At 46.5% G+C, this 23,143-nt stretch overlaps 1 protein-coding gene across 6 annotated transcripts in view; it reads left to right on the plus strand.

Annotated features, from left to right (window-relative positions):
• RNF144A (ring finger protein 144A) overlaps nucleotides 1–23,143 on the plus strand; it is a 127,502-nt gene that overhangs the window by 67,073 nt on the left and 37,286 nt on the right. For 5 of the 6 annotated variants that reach the window (XM_074393618.1, XM_074393627.1, XM_039480627.2 and 2 more), the window contains one exon: nucleotides 11,227–11,372. In XM_074393618.1, coding sequence (XP_074249719.1) covers nucleotides 11,238–11,372 — 135 coding nt within the window. In that variant the 5' untranslated portion in view covers nucleotides 11,227–11,237. Of the gene's footprint in view, nucleotides 1–1,341; nucleotides 9,553–11,226; nucleotides 11,373–23,143 lie in introns of those variants that run through there. The other variant, XM_039480629.2, reaches the window with a different exon arrangement.

Here is a 23,143-nt window from a genome sequence, read left to right on the forward strand (position 1 = left end):
ATACTGATAAATGGAAATAAATGGAAGGTGATTCTGTGGGATTCCCCTGGTTTCTTTGAGCAGATTTAGTGTCATTTTGCATATTTTATTTTATTCCCGCCCGCCATCCCCCCCTTTTTTTTTTACAATCAGATGAGCTTCAAAGGCAGCTGCTTTATGGAAAAAAGGCTTTGATTATTATTGTTAGACAGTGCTTCACTCATTCTGCCCCACTGGCTTTTACAATTGCTTGTCTAAAATGGTATTTGAAGCTTTCTAGAAACCTAATTCTGGTTTGCTTAATAACTGATAATGAGTAAGTGGAAGCATTAGGGGCTTGTAAATGTTGGGATAAGAGATGGAGGGACCTCTGGGGTTGGAACTGCAGTGAGTTCTTAGGAAGGTGGACGTGGAAGGTTTAGGTGATTTAATAGACGGAACACAACTCCTGCCACAGGCGTAGCATGGACCCTGAAATTGATCTGTGTTGATGAAGTTTTAAAATCTGATAGCAAGTTTTATCTTAATCACTCTCTCACTTTGAGATCTGTTCTCCCCCCTATGTGGAAGAGGCCTGTAACTGATGAGCAGAGTCACACGTTTTCACGTTGGCAGAAGGAGTGAAGGCTGCACAGGTTTAGAGAGAGGACGCCCGGAAGCCAGCTCTCACAGCCAGCATCCTCTGGTAGCGGATGAGGCCACTGGTCCATGAAGATACAGTGACAGCCTCAGGATCACATGGGCAGTCATCCCCAAAGCTTGCGATAAAACCCAGTTTTTTTAAAGCGTACAGAGGCCAATTTCCACCCAATTTCTTCCTCCATACTCCGTTACCTCCATTATGTCTTCTTCCATCAACTCAAGGGATTGACAAGGCTGCACACCCTGAAATTTCCCAGGCTTGTTGCTTAGCAACAAGGTTTCTGTTTGGTGCCTTGAAGGAAACAGCCATTGTGCCCGGCCTGCCCCCGTGCTGAGCTGGCCAGAGGCCTGTTCCTAAGCCACCCTCTAGATCAGCAAGTACTGACCTGAAGGAACTGAAGAAACTGCAGATGACCAAACAGACCAGTCTCCCCAGCCCACAAGTGGCTGTTTGTTTAACAGGGTGTGATTAAGATCAGTTCAGAGCAGGGAGCTGGGTACCCACTGCTATTGCAGGTTTATCATAGATGTCCACATATATATCTCCTGCTGCTTTTTCTTGTGTTCCGTCTGACAGAGAAAAAGAGGGAGAAGGAGAGGGAGAGGGAGGAGGAGGGGGAGGGGAAGAGGGAGAATGTGTCCCTAGCAAAGTTTTACAGTAAAATATTGGGGTAGTTCATTATTTGATAGAAGGAAGTAGAAGGAAGTGGGGTTGGGGGAAGGAGCGGGGTTGCTGTGACTTCTCAGCCAATCCTTAAAGAGCTCAGAGTAAGAGCATTCTCTCTGAAAAGGAGGGATGATCCAAACGTCACCCCTTCAACTCTAAAATTTAACGAGTTGATGTTCGATTTTGACAGCGTTGCTCTCTGATAGCCAAAGTGTGATGTTTATCTGGGCAAATACATTGGTGTTGAAATAATAGGCCCTTTGTGTCTTCCTCTGCATCTCATTCCCGGGGCGGGGGGTGGGGGGTGGTCAGAAAGCATGGCTGTGTCCACGGGACACATGTCTGTGGGAAACCAGCCATGATGTTGAAGCCACCGAGAGACGTTTACGTTTGTGTGTGGAGTGTTTTATCAGCACTCTGGGGAATGGCTGAATCAACTGTTTTGGTCTTAGGAATGAAAGAACGAGCTTCCTGCCATGAATGGCAATTGTTTTCCAGGCCAGGTGGCCTGCAAGAGAGGCTGCTTCCAGAAGCTGGTCTGCAGATCGACCAGGGCCAGGAAGGAGGTGTCTCGGGGTCACACGTGGACGGTGTTAGATGCTTCTCTAAGGTCATTTGCAGCAGGGTTTCTAGGGTGTGTGTGTGTCCCTGTCAGATCACAATCATGTCCCCTCTGTGGCCCTGATGTGGGACGTGCAGATTTAAGAATGCTCTGATTGGCTGGAGGGAGAAGCACAGGAGTCAGCATGGAGTGGCCCGGTCTGTGGAAGAAAGCAGTTCCACGTGAGTAGACTTCTTGCTCACCTACCCTGTATGTTTTATTGTCCAATTATGGATTCTGTCCTCTGCAGTTGAGGTGCTCCCAGTGGCTGACACTTCACTCTCACCTGCAGATGCAGGTGACGGTAGAAAGTAGAAAGCACCCATGACCTCCACTTGGTGCCAGTCTGTGGCTGTTTCTCCAGTGAGTCTGTCACCATCTGGCCCTGTGCTCAACAGGTGGATGCCCTTCCTCTGGTCCCTGGGTTCTTCCTTGTTGATTCTGTCTGTTCTTCTCTGCACTCCTGCAAAATCTTCATTTAGGGAAATGTGTTGCGTTGAAATGACTAAGAGCAGCTTTCTTTCTTTTCTGTGTTTCTTACGAAGCTTTAATGGTATGCAGTAGAGCTGGAGAAAGTGTTTTATGGGCTCCTTAGGCCCTTCTGCATACCCTTCTTGGACTGTGATGGTATTCATTAGCATACCAAAAACCATGAGAATTTTAAAATGCTGAAAAATAAGCAAACAAATCTGTTTAACTATATTTAATTTAGTGTTTCTCAGATTTTTAGTGTCAACGTGTTTCATTTAAAAATAAACTTTTATTTTAGGGCAGTTTAGATTTAGATTTACAGATTTAGTTTTAGATTCTGATTTAGATGGACCGATACGGATTTAGATTTAGAAAATGACGCAGGTAGTACAGAGAGTTCCCATAAACCTCATGCCCGGCTTCCTCTGTTAACATCTTGCATTAGTTTAGTACGTTTGTCACAATATTGAACTAATGCTGTTACATGCTCATCAGCTCAAGTACCCACTTCAGTCCTGTTTCTTGAGTTTTTACCCAATGTCCTTTTTCTGTTCCAAGTTCTCTCATTGCATTTAAGAGTCTTGTCCCCTTACATTCCTCTCCCACTGGGACAGTTTCTCAGGCTTCCATTGAAGACTTTAACAGTTTTTGGTTAGGGATTTTGTAGAATATGCTTGAATCGGGCTTTATTTGATGCCCTTCTCATAAGAACACAGGGTTACTGATTTTGAGAGGAAGACCCCAGAGGTGAAGCCTCTCATCACATCCTGGTGGGGGTGGGCGGAGTGGCCACCGTCAACACTGTCCACGTGCACAGCCATCCCTGACACTGTCAGGGTCACCTCACTGAGGCAGCGTTTGTCCTTTCAACACTTGTAAGCTCCTTTTTCCACCCTTTTCAAACTACACGCTTTGGAAAGAAGTCATTCTGTACAGCCCACTCCAGAATCAGGAGTTAGGCTCCACTTCCTTGAGGGCAGAGCATCTATAAAAAGTATGTGGAATTTTTCTGCATGAGAGATGTGTCTTTTCTCTCATTTATCTGAGTATGGGCTCATGGGGATCTATTTTCTATTCTGGGCTATAATTCATGCTACTTTGTTGCTCTGTTTTTTTCAGCTGCAGCCATTGGGAGATTTTTAGTTGGCCCCTATATTATTTGGCCATCCTCCAGCTCAACTTGAATGCCCTGCCCCAGTCCTAAAATCTGCCGTTTGTCCAGTGAACCCTACTTTCAGTAACTGGAACGCTGTGTTAGCATCAAGATCTGGGTACTAGATGTGCTTGTTGCAAGCTAGGATGTCATTCCTTCTGTGCCCTGTCAGCTGCTAGAACAAGGAAGCATATGTGTATACACTAACTGGTGTGTGCCCACAAATCTATACATATTACTGTATATACCTCACTGAATCTATATGAGGCTGAACATGAGTTCCTACTGATGAGGCCAACTCTATTCCGTGAGCACCTTTGCTTATCAGAGACCTTCCACTCCAACAGTGAGAAACCTGGATCCCACCATCTACCATCCCTTTACTTATATGTTCCACTGCAGTGTAAAGGGATAGTGGTTTCAGAGTCGTTAGCCCTTGCCCTGCAGCCGGCAGCTTCGTCACCTAGAGAGCAGTGCATATGAACTTGGCTATTCTTATTACAGGTTCAGCCCATTCCTGAAATCACCTCAGTCAGCACCTTTCCCCACCTGCCTGTAATACAGGTGGAACCCTGGTCACAGTCTGCGTCCCATCCTGCCATGCCGCTGACCTCCTCAATGATTTTTTTAAGAATTGTATGCATTTAAGGCTCACTCTTTGTACTGTAAAGTTCTTTTTTATGGGTTTTGGTAAGTGCAGAGTGTCCTGTGTCTATTGTTGGCAGTATCATACAGAACAGTTTCATTGCCCTGAAAACCCCTGCACTCAGCCATTCAAGCCTCCTCTGCCCTTCCAGCCCTCCCCAAGCCACCAGTAACCACTAATCTGTTTGCTGACTAGGGTTTTGCCTTTAACTGAATGCCATATAATTAGAATCATACAGTAGGTACCCTTTTCTTTAAAAAAAAAAAAAGACCTTATGTTTTACAGCAGTTTTAGGTTCAAACCAGACTGAATGGATAATACAGAGTTTCCACACACCCCATCCCAACATACACACAACTAGCTATCATCCCATACCACAGTGGCACATTTGTTACAATTAATGAATATCCATTGATCAGCATTCTCTCCCAAGGTTCATAGTTTCCTATGGTACTCAGTTGGGGCTACTGTAACAAAATACCATTGACCACAGGGCTGAAGCAACAGAAATTTATTTTCTTGCAGTTCTGGAGGCTGGAAGCCTGAGAGGAGGGTGCCAGCGTGCTTGGGTTCTGGTGAGGACATCCCCCTGGCTTGCAGAGGCTGCCTTCTTACTGTGTCCTCACATGGCCAAGAAGGAGCATGGGAGCTCTCTTTTTTTTTCTTGTAACTCCACAGTCCTATTGGATTATGGTCCCACCCTTATGATCTGATTTAACCTTCATTCCTTCCTAAAGACCATATACATAAAGACATACACCCGTGCACACACACATGCACACACACCCGCACACACACACACACACACACACATATACATATCTATGTGTATATATATAGAGAGAGATTGCTATGTATATATATATACACACACATACACACACGCACATCTATCTATCTATCTATAGATAGATAGATAGACTTCTAGATGTGCTAAATCTTCAGATATAGTCACAATGGGGGTTAGGGTTTCAGCATACAAATTTGCTGAGAGGCACAATTTAGTCCATAGTTTACATTAGGTTTCACTCACCCTTAGTGTTGCAGATTCTGTGGGTTTTGACAGATGGATAATGACATGTAATCACATTACACTTCATACTGAATAGTTGCACTCTCCTAAATACTCTCTGTGCTCTGCCCAAGTGTCCCTCCCTCTCCGCAATCCCTGGCAACCACTGACCTTTTGATTGTCCTCATAGTTTGCCTTTTCCAGAATGTCCTAGAGTTGGAATCATATGTATGCAGCCTTTTCAGATTCACTTCTTTCATGTAGCAATGTGCATTTAAATTTCTTCCATGTCTTTTCTTGGCATGATGACTTATTTTTTCAGAGCTAAATAATATTCCACTGTCTGGATATACCACGGTTTGTCCATCCACCTACTGAAAGACAGCTCGGTTGTTTCCAAGTTTTGGCAGTTACGGTTGAGCTGCTATAAGCATGCATGTGCAAGTTGTCATGTGAACATAAGTTTTCACATTAGCTGGGAAACTAGGAGTGTGATTGCTGGAAATAGTTAAGTTTTTATCATTGAGGCAGGCATCATCTGCCTGGGAGGAGACAGCGTCCAAGCACTTTCCTAAACATCATGAAACCATACGCTTGAATAAGCCAACTCTTTTACAGCCAACTTTCTACTCAGCCACAGTTCTTCAATTTCTGCTGCAGCTGACAGCTCCACATTATGAAGATGTCGCTTTTCCCAGCCACCGCCGATCTGAATGTGCTCAAGTTAAGCCCAGGACGCTCAGAAGCAAAACTGAAGTTGGTTTTTCTTGTATCTCTACAAATCCAAAAGGCTCCGTCTCACTCAGCTGAGGAGGATACACAGGGGAGGTTTGGCACAGTAAACGCTGTGTCTGTCTGAGGGCCACACAGACTGAGACTGAATAGCCCCGAATGTTTGTACAGGTTACCCTAATCCTCTCTGAACCTTGGTTTACTCATTGGCAAGATTTAAATAATAGCAAACTATCAAAGTCTCAAAGCCATTGTGCAGAGAAATGAAGTCGCATATGAAAATGATGAACACAATGTCTGATATACATTTAGCGGGTCTCTCTCATACACACACACATATAATTTTGGTCATAATTATGGAATATCTGCTGTGACCAGTGTCCAGAAGGCTAGAACATAGTTCCTACCCTGAATAATGTAACATCAAGTTGGGGAGATAAATTTATACATATGTCACATTTTGAAGGCCACACTTACCCAGGAAGACTGGTGACATGGTGGGCTTCCAAAGCCACAGTTACCCAGAAGAAATGAGAGTTACTATGAGAGTCTGGCCCAGCGCCTTATAGACACGACAGCTGAGTTTTGGTATTGTTGAAGAACTGCGCATGAGATGGGCTTCAGCCCACGCAGACTTGAGTCAGATGGACCTGGGTGGAAATGCTGTGCAGTGGAAGGATACACAACAGCGGTTCTCAGACTTTGTTGTGCCTCAGAATTCCCGCCAGCCTCATGGAAACAGATCACTGTGCCTTCCCACCCACCTCCCCAGAGTTTCTGTTTTAATGAGTCTGGGTTGGAGCCCAACCAGTTACATTTCAGCAAGTTCTCAGGTGATGCTGATGCTGCCATTCAGAGAGCACAGCTCAAGAATCCAGGTGGACCGCACACAGCAGAGACCCAGAGACAGGAGAGACAGCTGAGCGATGTGAGAATCAGAGGAGATGCCACACAGCGCCAGGACCGCCTCTGGGTGTGCAGGGTTTGTGGGTTGTGGAGAAGCGGTGGGTAAGGAGAAGGGAGTTAGGCTGGGGAGGAAACGTGAGTATGTCCCAGGCAAATGGAGGAGAGCAGGGACCTGCGGAGGAGGTCGTGAGAGTAAGAGGTGGATGATGACTGGGTGGCAGCCACTTGCCCTTTCCCAGGTTTGCTTGGAAGGAGAAAGATGGGAAGAATAGGGGCCTGCAGAGGTCCATAGCCCTGGGGCTCAGAGGTGGGACAGTTCTGGCCAAATAACCACATTGGACCTCACACGAATCTGCCAAATCTCTCCCTCAATGGACTGTTTTCTCTTCAGCTCCCTCATCCTTGTGTCTATACCTCTTTCATCACAAGGCACAGTCCTTTGCACAGCCTCAGTCATGCTTAATAAGTAAATTGCCTTTACGCTTTTTGAATTGCTTAAATGGAATAATACTTGTAACGGACCAGATGTTCTTGAAACAGTTTGCCGTTTCATGTGACTTGACATTCACCTTAGGAAAACAAAGACTGGGCTTTCTTTTATTGTGACTTGTGATTCTCGTAGCACAATCCGATGGCAAGTTCGCAGCTGTTGACTGTTTGCAAAATCATATTAAGGCCATCCTGTGTGTAGGGAAGGTCCGTGATGGGTTTAGACAATATAGACCTGTTTTTTTCTGTAAAATATATCCTGTTGTCACCGTTTGAATCATGATTGTCAGCACAGCTCAGAGGCTGTGTATTCTGTTGGGGAAAGAATAGTGATATGATTCCTGGAAATAGAAATGTGACCTGCTTCATATCTAGCTTATGGGGCTTGGTGGGAGAGTGGGAGGTGAGGACCACAGGCTGACCTGTGCCCAGGGCAGGGGAAGCCACTGGGGGCTGAATAAGAAATCATGGTCCAGACAGAAAGGAAGTCAGACAGATGGAGCCCTGTACACTGTGCCAGGGGTCACGGCAGAGAGGCTGTAAACAGGAAAAGGAGCCCAGATCTGAAGCTGGAAGGAGAGAGAATTGTCTAAGGAACAAGCACGGTGGAGCAGGGCAGTGGTCCAGGACAGAGGCTGTAGCTGGCTTGTGGGCAGGGAGCTGTTCCCATGGGATGGAGGTGGGGATTCAGGGGCCCCATGTGGGGCAGTTAGGCTCTGCCATTTGGTAATGCGTTCTTCGGTGACATCCAGGCTGGGAGCATTACCGCGTGGCTGACTATAAGGGAGGAGGTTTTAGGAGTTTTTGATGTTTGATTCTTCTAAAAATTTTCTCCACTGGATTGACCTTCCTAAATGACTAATTTTACCATATGATGTCTGCCCAAGAACTTGTTTTATCCATTTCATCTACGTAGGTTAAAGTCTAAGCTTGTGAACCTGACACATCGTAATGACTTCAGCTTACCAAGCTCGTAGTATCTCTCAGAAACTTGTAAATATATTACAGAGGGGGAAAACAAAAACAAAAACAAAAATGAAGTTCGCAGAAGTTAAGTAAGTTATGCAATTTCTTCAACATCACATAACCAAGTGGCCAAAAAAAAAAGGAATTTGAAGCCCAGACTGCTTGATTGCAAAGCGCGAACTCTTTACCCTACAACTTCCCCTGCAGCTCGACAGAACCCGTACCCTGTGCTTTTTCAGCATGATCAACAGCAAGCTCTCCCCAGGTCTCCAGGCCAGAGGAGCCAGTTGGCAGCCCCAGGCCTCTTGAAACATTTCCAGTCTTGACTGATTTCTGCAGCCTGCCTCAAGCCTCGGTGCCCAGGGCTGAGGTCTGTGATCCAGTTAGGGCCAGCTAACATTTTAAAACATAATTATCACATTGTCCAGTGAACTTTAAGAGATGCTACTTGAAAAAATTATTAAGTATTAAAACAGAAAAAGATACAAAGAAATATAAAGAAAAATGTCATGGCCCATCAGCTTAGGACCCAGAAAAACCCATGTAGAGATTTAAAACAATGACAAACGTTAAGCATAAGCATAATCATAAAATTCAAGGTGTAGAGAAGTGATCCGAATGAAAATGACCTTGAGGAGGAGAGACTCCTTGATATCTGTACCCCCTGCAGCCCCAGAGAGCTGCGTGATGTCTTTAGTTATCTCACTCCTCAGGACCCACCAGCTTGAGGTCAAATCAGGATGCTTGTTTACATTATCTTGAAAGTGCCAGCCAGCCCAAAGCTACTGGAATTTGTGTCAAGGAGTCCTTCTGTAACTAGGAAGACACATATATTTTAGCCTGAGTGACTCACAGGCATCAGCTGCCCTTGGAAGAGACCCCTCCGACTGCTGCCCACTCCCGCCCCCGATGCCGCAGGCCTGCGCGGATTCCCAGGGCAGACCCCAGGCCGCCTTCAGCCGCCCCCTCAGTGGCTTGAACTCTGGTAGCAGGGTCTCCTCCCCGAATCTGGCTCATTTCCGCCTCTCACATCCTTTGTCCTGTGTCACTGGGTCCCATCTGCCGAGTAAGCTTTCAGGACCCTGCAGGCATTTCCTTCTGGGCCACACGTGTGTGTCTTCTCCCTCCTGGTGCCATGTAGAACTCAGCAGGTGGGTTTTCCTAACCAAATGTTCGCTCAGTGGCACCGGAGGAGCTGTGAGTCACAAAAATTGAGAAAGGGATGTTGTGATTTTTTTTTTAGGTCAGGACAGCTCCTTGACCCTGGAAATCCACTACTCAAGTGACAGTAAGTCCCACACTCACCTGTGTGCAAAGCGGCATCACCACATTCTCTGCCAGCTAAGCTGTGGCTGAAGGAGACATCACAAGGGAAGGGGAATGATTTACTTGGGGTTCTACAGAGGGACAGAACTAATAAAATAGATGTTTAGATAAAGGGGAGTTTATTATGTAGTATTGACTCACATGATCACAAGGTGAAGTCCCACAATAGGACGTCCGCAAGCTGAGAAGCAAGGACACCAATCCAAGCCCCCAGACCTCAAAAGTAGGGAACCAGGAGTGCAGCCTTTAGTCTGTGGTCGAAGGTCCAAGAATCCCAGAGCTGAGGAACTCGGAGTTTGATATTTGAGGGCAGAAAGCCCAGCATGGGAGAACTATGGAGGACAGAAGATTCAGCCAGTCTAGTCTTCCCACATTTTTCTGCCTGCTTTTTATTCTGGCTGTGCTGGCAGCTGATTAGATGGTGCCCACCCTGGCTGAGGGCGGGTCTGCCTCTCCCAGTCCACTGACTCAAATGGCAGCACCCTCACAGACACACCCAGGAACAGTACTTTGCATCCTTCAATCCAATCAGGTTGACGCTCAGTATTAACCACCACAGGGAGGAAGGGATTTTCGTGAGCACTCGCTGTGTGTGGCCAACCCTTTATATGATATCGTCCCATCCTCAGGACACCTCTGTGAAAGGGGATTATCGCCCGATGGCATGGATGAGCCAACTGAGGCTGAGAGTGGTTAGGGAAGTGTTTGCTTATAGGCAGAGGGAGTTTTAGAAATGGAATTCTGTCTGATCACAGAGCATAGTGCTGGTCCTGCCCCTCCATGTGACCCTTGTACCCTGTCTTCTAGTGAAAGATGCTGTGACATTTCTTCCTTCTGTTCAATGTCCATCTCCTTTCCAGCTGCCCTGAAAACTCAAGCCTCACTGCCCCCACCAAGGCTTTCTGCTCTGACCCTCTCACTCAGGCTTGTCCTCATATTTGCCATGTCTTTAACACTGGAGAACAGTTAAATCCAAGCAATAAGTAATTTAGCAAAAGCTTCTCTTCTGAGATGGCTAAGGTTTCACCCTCCTGGGTTAGGAGCCAGGTTGGCAGGGTCTTACTAAAATGCACATCAGTGGGAGGAAGGGAAGGATGGGTATACGGGTGAGTCCTTTGGCATTCTGAGGGTAGACAAGAAAGTTACTATTAGAATGGTAAGGAAGCCACTCACAGACCCAAGCCAGGCACCCCTGGTTAAAATTTCTCAGAGCTTGAGAGGCCGAGGTGGGTGGACCACGAGGTCAGGAGATCAAGACCATCCTGGCTAACATTGTGAAACCCCATCTCTACTAAAAATACAAAAAGCCAGGTGTGGTGGCCTGTGCCTAAAGTCTCAGGTACTTGGGAAGCTGAGGCAGAAGAATTACTTGAACCCAAGAGGTGGAGGTTGCAGTGAGCCGAGATCACACCACTGCACAACAGCCTGGGTGACAGAGTGAGACTCCATTTAAAAAAAAAAAAAAAAAAAAAAAAAAAAAAAACCTCTCAGAGCATCCAGATGCTCTGAGCCCCATCAACAGTCAGTTGGCCGCCACCCTGGGCCCCAGCTACAGCCAGGAGACATGACTCCTACCACAGAACAGGTGGATGCCAGGGGTGCGGAGGTCTGACCTTCCATGCTTCTCTCATTTCAGACTGTTCTGCGATGACCACAGCAAGGTACCGGCCCACCTGGGACCTGGCCCTCGACCCGCTGGTGTCTTGCAAGCTCTGTCTCGGGGAGTACCCAGTGGAGCAGATGACAACCATCGCCCAGTGCCAATGCATCTTCTGTACCCTGGTTGGTCTTCTTGGCTACAATATATGTCACAGTGATTTTAGGATGAGCATTTTGCTTTCGTTTTCAGATATACTAGGCAAACCTTTGGACTAAATTTTGCCTGACAGTGGAGTCTTCTTGTTGAGGACTTCACACGGTTCTTGGAAGAATTCTGTAAGTCAGGCAGGCTCCCAAAGTCGAAGATTTCCATTACAGTTGCTTGTGGTGCTAAAGCAGTTGCGTATACAGAATTTTAGAAGCTAGTAATAACAATTCACAGAATGCATCATGGCACATGTTCTCCGTGCTGCACAGCAAAAGCTTCCACACCTTATATCAAATGTATTTCAATAATCAACATGCCTGGGGTTGTGGCAGTGCTAGTGATTGTGTGTAGCTAATCAGTCATTAGCGTCATCATTCACTGGTTTTGTGCTAAACTAGAAAGTCGATATTTTTAAATCACATTTGATATTTGTTAGGATGTAGCCAACATTCTTTTGGGGCCAGATGATCCTCTGGGGCTTAATGAATATACGGACTTCCAAGTCAAGAAGTTTGAGGTTTGGGTCAAACTCAGACCTTAAATTTTATCTATCAGAAAAGATAAATGAATGTGTGAAATTTACTTTTGGTTAATCTCATTGAATTTTACTTATTTTTTCTGTCCATTCAAGGAACGGAAAAATAAAGTGAGTGCATAGAAGCAGGAAGTAGGATGGGAGTTGCCAGGAGTTCGCAGGGAGGGAGGAGATGTAGGTCAGAGGGTCTGAAGTTGCAATTATGCAAGTTGAATAAGTTCTAGAGACCTAACCTACAGCATGATAACTATAGTTGATCATACTGTTTTGTATACTTACAATTTTCTATGAAGATAGATCTTAAGTATTCTCATTACACACTCACAAATTGGTAACTATGTGAGATGATGGATATTTAATTAGTTGATGGTTTTACGGTATATACGTGTCTACGAAATATATATATATCTCAAAGCATCACACTGTTAATTTTAAGTATAAAATGGACACTTTATCAATTATAACTGAATAAAGCTGAAAAACAAAACACAACATTTATCATTTTAAAAAGTACAGAAAAGAAAAATGAAAAACTGTCTTCAAAAAACAAAATTGCTTCTGAATTTAACCGCTGTTACATGTGGATGGTGTAGACAGATTCCCTGTGAGTTTTTCAAATGCCTGCATTATAATCTGTCACTCAGTCTGTCCCACCCTGTACACGGATGCCTTCATCTTTTCTTGCATAGCTTTCAGACTTTATTTCATGTGTGCCTCATCATGCCCTTGGTACGTAGGCACAGCAAATATTTTTATCTTTTATAGATAAGGAGAGGGAGCTTTACAGACATTTAAGTCTGTGCCTTCTGTTTCTTGTTTATGCTAGATTCAGACTTTCATAAGGGCAGAAGAATTTGTGGCCCATTCTTTATCCATCTAGTACCTAGTTTAGTGCAGGACCCAGAAGAGCTAATCTGGCTCACGGATTGAAGTGCATTGATCTCAGTAACTGTAGCTGCTGTCCAAGAAATGTGCCTCATTAAAGCACTGGGAATCTAGCTCCAACCTGAAGGAAAGGGAGTTGCTTTTGACATTTTTCTGAGGTGGAGAAGGATGGGAGGGAGATCGATCTCCATCCTATTAACACAGTGAATGGGGCTCATTGTCATTTCTAGGTGAGTTAGGACAGTAGACCCTGTCAAGATGGATTCCGTAATTAGCTTTGGTAAAATCACCTCCTCTTGCCTGAAAGGACATCTTTTGAACTGATTGAATGGATCCCCCTCAGCCAACAATGCCTGGGGGGACATTCACAGTCTCTGCAGTCAGAGGCCATAGCTTGTGTGCTTACCCTTGAGATAGTTCATTCTCCCTGGCCTTTTTGCTGAGGCTTTCATTTTTGTTACTGTTGTTTTAGTTTTCTATTTCTAGGAAATTGTAGTAAAGACAAATAAGCCACTCAAATTGAAACCAAAAGCCTAATTGAAGTCAGTGGATGTGAAAGGAAGAAGCTAGCATTGTGTTCTCCAAAAGAGGTTGCTGAGAATACCAAAAAAACAGTGACACAGCTGTGATTTTTTTCACAAGTCTACTAAAAATGGAAATGTTGAAAATATTTCAACCTCTGTCCATAGCTCACTGTGGCGTGAAGAGAAGGAAGCACCTGCCTTGTTGCAGATTGAGAAGGGAGGAGGTGTCCGGGTTCCGCGATGGCTTGGGTGGCGCGCCTTCCCCTCTGTGTGTGCTGCAGGTCACCCCAAGCTGGGGGCAGGCCGCGGGGAGGAGCCCCGAGTCTGTGGCCAGAGGAGTTGCAACGGTCCTTTTCTTGGTAGGGGGCGCAGACATGGGAAGGAAGAAAATTGTCTTAAGAGGGAGGCACTCTTACAAAAATAGTTACTACACAATTACGGTGAAGTGCTGAAGTAACTTTATCTCAAGGAGACCAAGGCTGGAGGAAAAAGCAAGGCATTTGGAGTCAGGCGTCCTGGAGCTGAAATGTCAGCTCTATTTCTGACCTGAGCAGGCCTCATTTACCGCATCTGTATAATGGAGATAAAAATAGTTTACCTCCAAGTTCAAGTGGAAGAACATATGTGAAGTACCTGTCATGTGGCAGGCAGTCAGCAGGCCTGGCTCGTTCTCATTTTGCTTCTAAGTTTGGGTTTAGAACGGCAGGAGTGAAAACAGAGTTTGGGCAGTTTTCCCTAAATGTCTTCTGAGGAACGTTTATCTCAAGAGAGGCACTCAGAAATGATATGTGTGGTTCAGCAGGTTTGCTAACGACTGTCGCTGCGTCCCTGTCCACATCCCACACCACCAAGGTGTTCCGGGTGCCCAAGAGCAGGAGGAACGTGCCGAGACCTCCACAGCCAGAGATGTACTGTCCACTCACCTGCGTTCCTTAGACGTATTTCAGCGTGAAAGGGATCTGCCTGGCAATTGCTAATATGGCCCTCCCCCGAAGAAGGTTCTCCAGGGTTTCCTTGCTTGCAGGGTGCCCGGTGGCTTCTTAGTGATTTTCTGGGGGTCCCAAGAGCCTGTGCCTGGGGACCCATCACACGCTCCAGGTGCTGTGCCAGGCCTTGGGAACTGGGGGGTGGTGAGAACCACCAGATAGCTCACGTGGTTCCATTTGGATTAGTGGGAAATCTAACTTTAGAAGACCAAGTGTAAAGCCGAACATTTATGCGCAAAATAGTGACATGTAAGTATATAACCAGATTCCATGCTGGAGCACGGGCAGGAGAGAAAGGACTGTGGACACGCATTTTGAAATAGGGCTGCCGTTATCCCACCGCGAGTGCCGACCCCATGTTCACTGTGTCAATCAGAGATGCAACCTGTGTGGGGAGTGGCCTGGGGATTCCTTACGGGCTGAAATCTAAAATGTAGAAGCTGTTTTAATTTAAAATGGGACGTATTAGAGCCACTTAGGTCTGTCTTCTACCTGTGGCATTTGACAGTTATACTGAGAATGCTCATGTGGTGTTACTGCTGTCAGAGTTGTTTCCATTCAGACGGCTGCCATAACTAGACATGAAACTCTCATCCCGAAGGTGGAAACACGTGAAGCTCAAAAAGGGAGGTGCTGTGGTCCCATCCCAAGACACAGGTCTCTAGTTATCAGGGAAGGTAGAAATGTCCACATTTCTATTAGTTCTTAAGAAAATAGTTTAGTGAAAGTTATTTTTTTAAAGATGACAAGATTGAATAAGCCAAATAAAACATATATATATAGACATATATTATATATATATATAACTTACATATAATGTATATATAACTTATATATACATATAATTTATTTTTGCTTTGAGCTAGAATTACATCTATTCTGATACCAGCTATTTATTTGAATTTAGGAATTTTGCCATTAGAATCCAGATGACAGGGTTTTGATATATAACCATAGAAAGTTGTTACTGAAAAATGTAACTTTTGGCTGAGCACAGTGACTCAAGCCTGTAATCCCAGCACTTTGGGAGGCTGAGGCAGGTGGATCACCTGAGGTCAGAAGTTCAAGACCAGCCTGGCAAACATGGTGAAACCCCATCTCTACTAAAAATACAAAAATTAGCTAGGTGTGGTGACACATGCCTGTAATTCCAGCCACTCGGGAGGCTGAGGCAGGAGAATCACTTGAACCTGGGAGAATCATTTGAACCTGAGCCAAGACTGCACCATTGCACTCCAGCCTGGGCAACAAAAGTGAAACTCAGTCTCAAAAATAAGAAGAAAGAAAGAAAGAAAAATAAAGAAAAATTAAAATTAAAATGTCACTTTTTGCCCAGGCACAGTGGCTCATGCCTGTAATCCCAGCACTTTGAGAGGCTGAGGTAGGAGGATTATTTGAGCTCAGGAGTTTAAAACCACCCTGGGCAACATAGGGAAACCTTTTCTCTACAAAAAATATTAAAAAATTAGCTGGGCATGGTGGGGGCATCTGTGTCTCCAAGCTACTCAGGAGGCTGAGCCAGGAGGATTGCTTGAGGCCAGGAGGTTGAGGCTGCAGTGAGCCATGATTGCACCACTGCCCTCCAGCCTGGACACAGTGGGTGTTTCTTCGTGTACGTAGTGGATATTTATTCATTTAATTTTTTATCCATTTTGGAACACCTGGCTGGTGCCAAGTGTCCTGGACTCATAGGTAAGACATAATCCCTGCCCTCTCTGATCCCTTGATCAGCAGGAGATGCAGGTGTGGGTTGTGATCATTGGGGGCTTGAAGTGCTGTATTTGCAGGGTGGATAATGGGGTTCGGCACAGAGAGAAGAGTGAATTCTGCCAGAAGAACCCAGGGAGGCTTTAGGGGCATTTGAACTATCTCCTTGAGCAAGCATGTATGGATAGAGCCACCACGCTGGGACCAGCGAAGAAAAGGGGGTGTGTGGCATGATGGGGCCAGATTGAGAGGACTTTGCTAAGGTTTCTGTTAGTTTAAAGCTCAACAGAGACAGTCATGCATCACATCACGATGTTTTGCTTAATGATAGACCACAGATAACATGGTGGTCCCATGAGATTTTCCAGTGGAGCTGAAAGATGGATTCTGCCTAGCATTTATTATTCTGTACTTTTAAAATCATTATTTTAGAGTGGACTACTACTTATGCAAAAGTAAGTGAGGTGTGATAGAAGGTATCCAGAAGAAAGCATTGTTACTAATATCATATGAGATGACAGCTCCGTGGTGTTACCGCCCCGAAGACCTTCTACTGGGAGGAGATGTGGAGGTGAGAGACAGTCACGTGGCTCATCTTGACTCTGTGTAGGTCTAGGCTAATGTGTATGTGTGTGTGTGTCTTAATTTTTAACAGAAAAAAAGTTTAAAAAAAACTAAAAAAAATTTAAAAACAAAATAAAGCTTACAGAAAAAGTACCCTTTTAAATATATACGTATATATTTGTACAGTTGTGTTTGTATTTTAGGCTGAACGTTATGATGACAATAAAAAAGTTTCAAAAATGAAAAAATTTTCCTAGTAAAAAAGTTACACGAGGCTAAGGTTAACTTATCGAGGAGAGAAATGTTTATATGAATTGAGTGCAGCCTGAGTGTGGAGTGTTCATAAAGTCTGTAGTAGCAGCAACGGCTAGGCCTTCACTTTCACTCACCACTCACTGACTTACCCAGAAGTAGCTCCCAGTCCTGCCAGCCCTATTCATGGTAAGTGCCCTATATAAGCATATGATATTTTACATCTTTTGTAGCTTATTTTAAACCTCTTCTGTGTTTAGAAATTTAGGTGTGCAAATACTTAGCATTGTAGTTTAGATGTGCAAATACTTAACATAGTGGTTTAGATGTGCAAATACTTACAATTGCCTACAATATTCAGTACAGTAGCACAGTACCCTGTACAGGTTTGTAACCCAGAGCAACCAGGCTGTGCCCCCTAGCCTCGGTGTATAGCAGGCTATGCCATCTAGGTGTTTGTTACTACACTCCATAATGTTTGTGCAGTGACAAAATTGCCTAGGGATACATTGCTCAGAATGTATTCTGTTCTTGGACAGCTCATGACTGTAGCTGGCAGGGGCTAGAAGGCTCTAGACTAGCTGTATGTGAACAAAGCCTGTGAGAGGGCAGCATGCTTCGTCACCTGCCCTGTGGCCACTCTGGGCTTTCCTCGGGTCGTCAAGGTTGGGATCCAAAGGGGGCATGCATTTTCTCATGGCTCCTACTTTTCTGCCCACTTTGTTTACATTCATAGCCATTGTCTGGCCATTGTGTGGGGACTGCATGTTACGGTAGACCAAGCAATCAACTGGAAAACCATTCGTGTCACTAGCTTTCAGATTGGCTCCAAAGCTAATGAACGGGGAGCCTCGAGCAAGCCCTTTGACCACCCCTCCTCCTCTCGCTTTCTCATCTCAGAAAGAAAGGTAGGACTCCTTGGTCTCTCAACTGTGAGGTTACGTGGATTTTGTCACTTGCTGTCTCACTGCCACTGCCTTTGTGTGTGCACTCAGATTCTTCCTGTGGCCTTGTGAACCCCGTAACTCCGTGCAGCTCAGACCAAGGAGAGGCCTCTATTGCTTTCATCCTTATCCAGGGTCTCCTCACTGTGGTAGCAAAATGGTGGTGGCTGCACGTGTCACTTACTCCCCTGTCTGTAGGTAGAGAAAGAGAAGGTCCCTTTCAGTAACTCCTGTAGATAAAACGGAGACTTCCTTTCCCAGCAAATAACCTTCCAGCGCTATTGGCTGTACAGCCCTGGCTGATCCTTCTTCTGGGCCCTTAAGATGAGATCTAGTGACTGGCTTAGAGCCTAGCCAGACTCTAGGGTCCAGTCCACCAGACCACATGGCCAAGACGGGCAGAGGAGCTTCCTGAAAGAAGTTCAGGGTGTCCAAGAGGGCAAAACTGCACCTCCACTCTTAATTTGAAAGATAGCCTCTGTGGGAAGGACCTTCCTAAATGAAATACCTGGCTTTATCCGGTCCCTGCCTTTTTTTTTTTTTTGCTTTTTTCTGCCTCCTTCCTACCTCCATTGCTGATGTTCTTCCCCCTCTTCTCAATTTCCTGCATGGAGCCTCCAAAACTATCGGACCTTGATGTTTCTCAGCTCTTCAGATATCTGGGGCTTAAACTTAGAATAGCATTTCTCATACCATGTTATGGTTGTGTTCACTGGTCTATAACTTCCTCTAAAGGAGTTTTTTTAAGAGAAGGGGTTTTCGCCGGGCGCAGTGGCTCATGCCTGTAATCCCAGCACTTTGGGAGGCCGAGGCGGGTGGATCACGAGGTCAAGAGATCGAGACCATCCTGGTCAACATGGTGAAACCCATCTCTACTAAAAATACAAAAAAAAAAAAAAAAATTAGCTGGACATGGTGGCGCGTGCCTGTAATCCCAGCTACTCAGAAGGCTGAGGCAGGAGAATTGCCAGAACCCAGGAGGTGGAGGTTGCGGTGAGCCGAGATCACGCCATTGCACTCCAGCCTGGGTAACAAGAGTGGAACTCCGTCTCAAAAAAAAAAAGAGAAGGGGTTTTCTTGTGTTCTGCTTTTTCATAAACACTGACACATAGTGGCCCTCCAAAAAAAAATGTTTATGTTCAAACATTAAATACTTTAGTTCCAAGTGACTTAAGGCAGGTAGGAGCGAGGTGGTTCCATCTTTAGTTTTATTTTTACACTCACAACCACTGTTGCTCTGCTTTTATCTCTGCACTTTCTGTGAGATATATCTAAGAAATCATAGGGTCATCAGATTAAGAAGAAACTAATCTTACCATGTGGTATTGGCCTGCCTTGGTAAGACCTCTCTTCGGGATGTGAGAGGTTCAGAGATGCACGAGTCCAGCCCTCAGAGCTGCCTCTCCTAAGCAGAGAGCCTCCTTTTAGTCTCGGTTTTTCAGATGGGGAGAAGGCAGACTTAAGGGTGCAAAGGATAAGTTCCAGTTCCTTGTTGCAAAGAGCTGAAGCTTCTAGCTGCCAAGATACCTACGAAGTAAAGACCTGCCTCTGCAAGTCCACCCCATGTTCCCAGAACACAGAACGGCTTCCTGACCTCCTTTGTCTTAACACCAGCGCCCGTACCCCTTAGATTCCCTGCTGACAACTCACAGGCTACAACCCGAGTCTTCTTTTCTTGTCCGTAGCTTTTAGAGTCTTTCTCAAACCTTATTGCTTCATCTTACTTCTCATAAAACCCTGTGAAATAGGCAGGATTCTCCATCTCATGAAGAGGATGCTTCAGCTTGGACACATGAAGGGACCACGCTGGAGCGAGGAGCTTGTGGTGGGAGAGCCTGACGCCAGGGCACCACCTGCTCCTCGCATTCCAATCTGACACTTTTTTTTTTTTAGCTTGTGGTATTGATGAACTGAATGCTATTAGAGAATTTCACATACCCTCATTTACACACACATACAAAGTAGTTTTCTTGCTGGCATCATTCCTTTAATGAAAAGCATTTTCTCCTAGTGACACCCCTGAAATCTTGGCAGCTGTGTGCTGCCTCAGTCAAAAGCCCAGATCCCAGCAATCTCTATTAGGCAGAATGTAGCCCAGAACCTCCCAGAATCAGAACAGCTTGATGAGGGTCTGCAGTTGTCAGAGTTCCTGCACGTGAATCTTGGCAGATGACTTCACTCAGAGCCAGGGATGCTGTAGCTATAACTTTTTCTAACTTGGTGTGTACTTTTCCTAATCAAGAGAATGAAAATCGACAAATGTGGAGGATGAGGAGTTCTCTACACATGAGAAATGACAATTTATAACCTGATGACACAAGAGAAGTAGCAAGCCAGAACATCGCAGCCCATGCTGCAAAATGCTCCTAGGTTACTGACATGCGTGTCACCAGGATCTGTGTTTTGGGAAGGGACACCCACCTTCTCAATGTCAGAGGGCAGGAGAGGGTAAGAGCCTGTGACCCCTGCCTCCGGTGCCTGCACTGGCCTCAGAGGAGAGTTGCGGCCCCGCTCCCCCAACCCTTGCTGGTCCTTACAGGTGAGTCCTGGTGCCCCAAGCCTCAGCCCCTTCACTGCCTCCCTTCCCCACTGGGACATCTGAGACCAGGCTGGTGGCCACTGTCCTCTCTCATGGCCACGTCACCAAAGCCTCCCATTCTCCCTTCCCTGTCCATGGCCTGCCAGTCCAACAGCATTCTCCGAAATAGATTCTTACACCCTCTCTCACCCTCTGACATTGAGAAGGTGGGTGTCCCTTCCCAAAACACAGGTCCTTGTGACAAACATGGGCCTGCACTATGAAGTAGGCTGTCTCTCCACTAGAAATTTGGTGTGTATCGAAGGTCCTTAAGAAAATGCCAGTTTTCTGATACTGCTTTGCTCAGAAACTAAGCCAAGGGCTGAAGGGTGACTCTGGAAGCATTTGCACACCCTGCCTCAGCTAAGGTCAGTGAGTGCCTTCTCACCCCCTCAGAAAGCTGCCCTTTCCTTCCTGGGAAGGATGCTTGGGATCTACTTTCTCTCCCCATTTTGTGGATTTGACTCTCCACCTCAAAACCCTCCTGACTGCTTTCTCCCAGGAGACCTGTCTGGGACCTGCAGCAGGCAGCGTGTTGGAACCTGCCCGGAATGGCAAGACCCCTATCAGTCTCCCCAGCCCTTTCTCACACAAGGGGTAAAGAGCAAACAAATAAAACTTTTGATTTCACGATGGGATGGAATGATCTTCTGTCGTCTGGAAAATTCAGATGTTCCCAACAGAGTCTAAATGAAGAAAATGTCACACTGTTACAATGTGACCCTCTGCTGTCACGCGTTCTGAGCAGCGGCACACCTGCTCACATTGTCTCCCACTCGGCCTCTCAAGCAGCTTCATGCAGGTGTCCCCTTCTGTCCAGGACTTCTTAAATTCTCACATGCTCAACCCCACAGATACTCTCATTCCACCTCCAGTAAGACTCTGACCCAGGGATCATCCTGCCTCAACTCTTAACCCACCTCAACACAGCACACTTGCCAAGCCACGATACCCCTTTCGCCCAATGTCACAGGCTTGGTGTGGAGGACATATACGTTTGTTGAAGGCACGGAGGGGTCGAGTCCCTGCCTGTTCCTGCCTCTGATGTTGGTGCTGTTTGTGTGCATACCCTCCTACCACAGTGCCTCTGTTCTGTTCCGCGGGAGGTCTCCATGATGAAGCCATGGCTGGGTGCAGTAGGCATTATGGCCCCTCTGTGAATCCGAGTTTTCATATTCCACAAACAGAACAGCAGGCTGTGCTTCTCTTGCAGCTTGTGTGGAAGCTGAGGCTGCAGGAGTGAGCTTCTTGCTAAGGAGGGAACAGGCATCCTCTCCAGAGCTCTTCCCTCTCGGCCGCTCCGCACTGCTTCTGGAGGAGAGGAGAAGGCAGGAGGACAGTTCACTAGTCCCCGTGAAACAGTGGAAAGTGCAGCTTCCATGTCAGTGTCTTCCCCTCGTGGCTGACGAGGGGCCAGGAAAAGCCCAGTGGTGTCCCTAGAGAACCACATCTTCCTGGCTGTCACCCCAGTCTCACCCTGCCTCTGGCTTCCTGGGCTCAGTCTTCAGATCCTATCACTGCCTCTTTGGCTGCCGCCCAGACCTCAGGGCAGACAACTGTGAGAACAAAGAGCGACCTTCCTGCTTTTCTGGCAGCGGGTGTGTGGTCACATGCACAGGCCTCCTCGCTTCTGTAGACTGTGGCGGAGCTGTAAGCCCGTAGCTGCAGGTTGTGCCCAGTCCCTTACCCTGTCACAGCTTGTGAGCTATGCCCAATCCCTTATGCCCACACACAGCTTGTGAGCACTTCCCCAAAGCCCTGCTGACACAGTGCTGTGATTGAAAACGGCTCCCCTGACCCGTCGCACTGGCCTCCCTGCCCAGGTAGGTTCATCCTCACCCTGCCTGGAGTGGGTTCTTATAAAGCAGCCGTGGATGACACAGATCCCCTCCCGACGCGCTGAGCTCTGCCCTGCCCACAGGAGTGAGCCCCGCTGATCCGCTCAGCGCTGCTGCTGCTCCCGACCCACCGCACCCCGTGCTTCCCTGTCCACCCGGCCAGATGCTGTTCCTAAGCACACCCCTTCTTGGGGAGCCTGCTTCCCTTTCTCCTGACCGCTGTTTGTCTTGGACGAACTCAACAATGGAAGGGGCGGTTTCTTCCCTGTATAAGGAGATGGAATAAACAGCCTCCACATCCAGCCCTGCGGCTGTGCCTTGCTCCTGAGAGCTCTGGATGGCCAGGGAGCCAGGGCTCTGGGCATTGTCCTGGCCTCCACCCCAGGTCCCTGCATGCCTTCCCACAAAAGCAGGTGCTCAGTGCTAGCTGCTGAATGGGCCTGAAAGTCCAGACAGTGACAGCCTTGCTACTGATAACGTCCCACTTGGCGTTCTTGAAAGAGCGCATTTAACATGAAATCATTCAGTCCACATCTTCACTGAAACTCTGCAGTCACCAGCCACCGTGTGAGGGCCTGTGAGGGCTACACAGGACCACAGAGGCATTACCCCAGCCTTGTCTACCCTGCAGGAGGTGAGGTGTGCACTAATCCTCTACATGGGTGACTGGGCACCCATACACAGCTTGCGGGCTGGAAGGCTCTTTGATGATGGAAACTGTGCATGGGTCGAATGAGGTGTAGTAGGTAGAGGGTTCCAAAGGGATAAGAACTAGTATTTGCTGGGGCCTTACTTTATATAGGGCAAAATCAATCCTTCCCGCAAGGATGCCACATGCCAGGCCGGATCATTTTCTTGTTCTGTAGTTGAAGGGACTTAGTCTGAGGTACCTTAGGAAAAAGGTAACGCAGGGGAGCCAAGCACCGATCCTGA

This window comes from Saimiri boliviensis, chromosome 1 (genome assembly GCF_048565385.1).
Source record: "Saimiri boliviensis isolate mSaiBol1 chromosome 1, mSaiBol1.pri, whole genome shotgun sequence".
In the NCBI taxonomy this organism is placed as follows: domain Eukaryota; kingdom Metazoa; phylum Chordata; class Mammalia; order Primates; family Cebidae; genus Saimiri; species Saimiri boliviensis.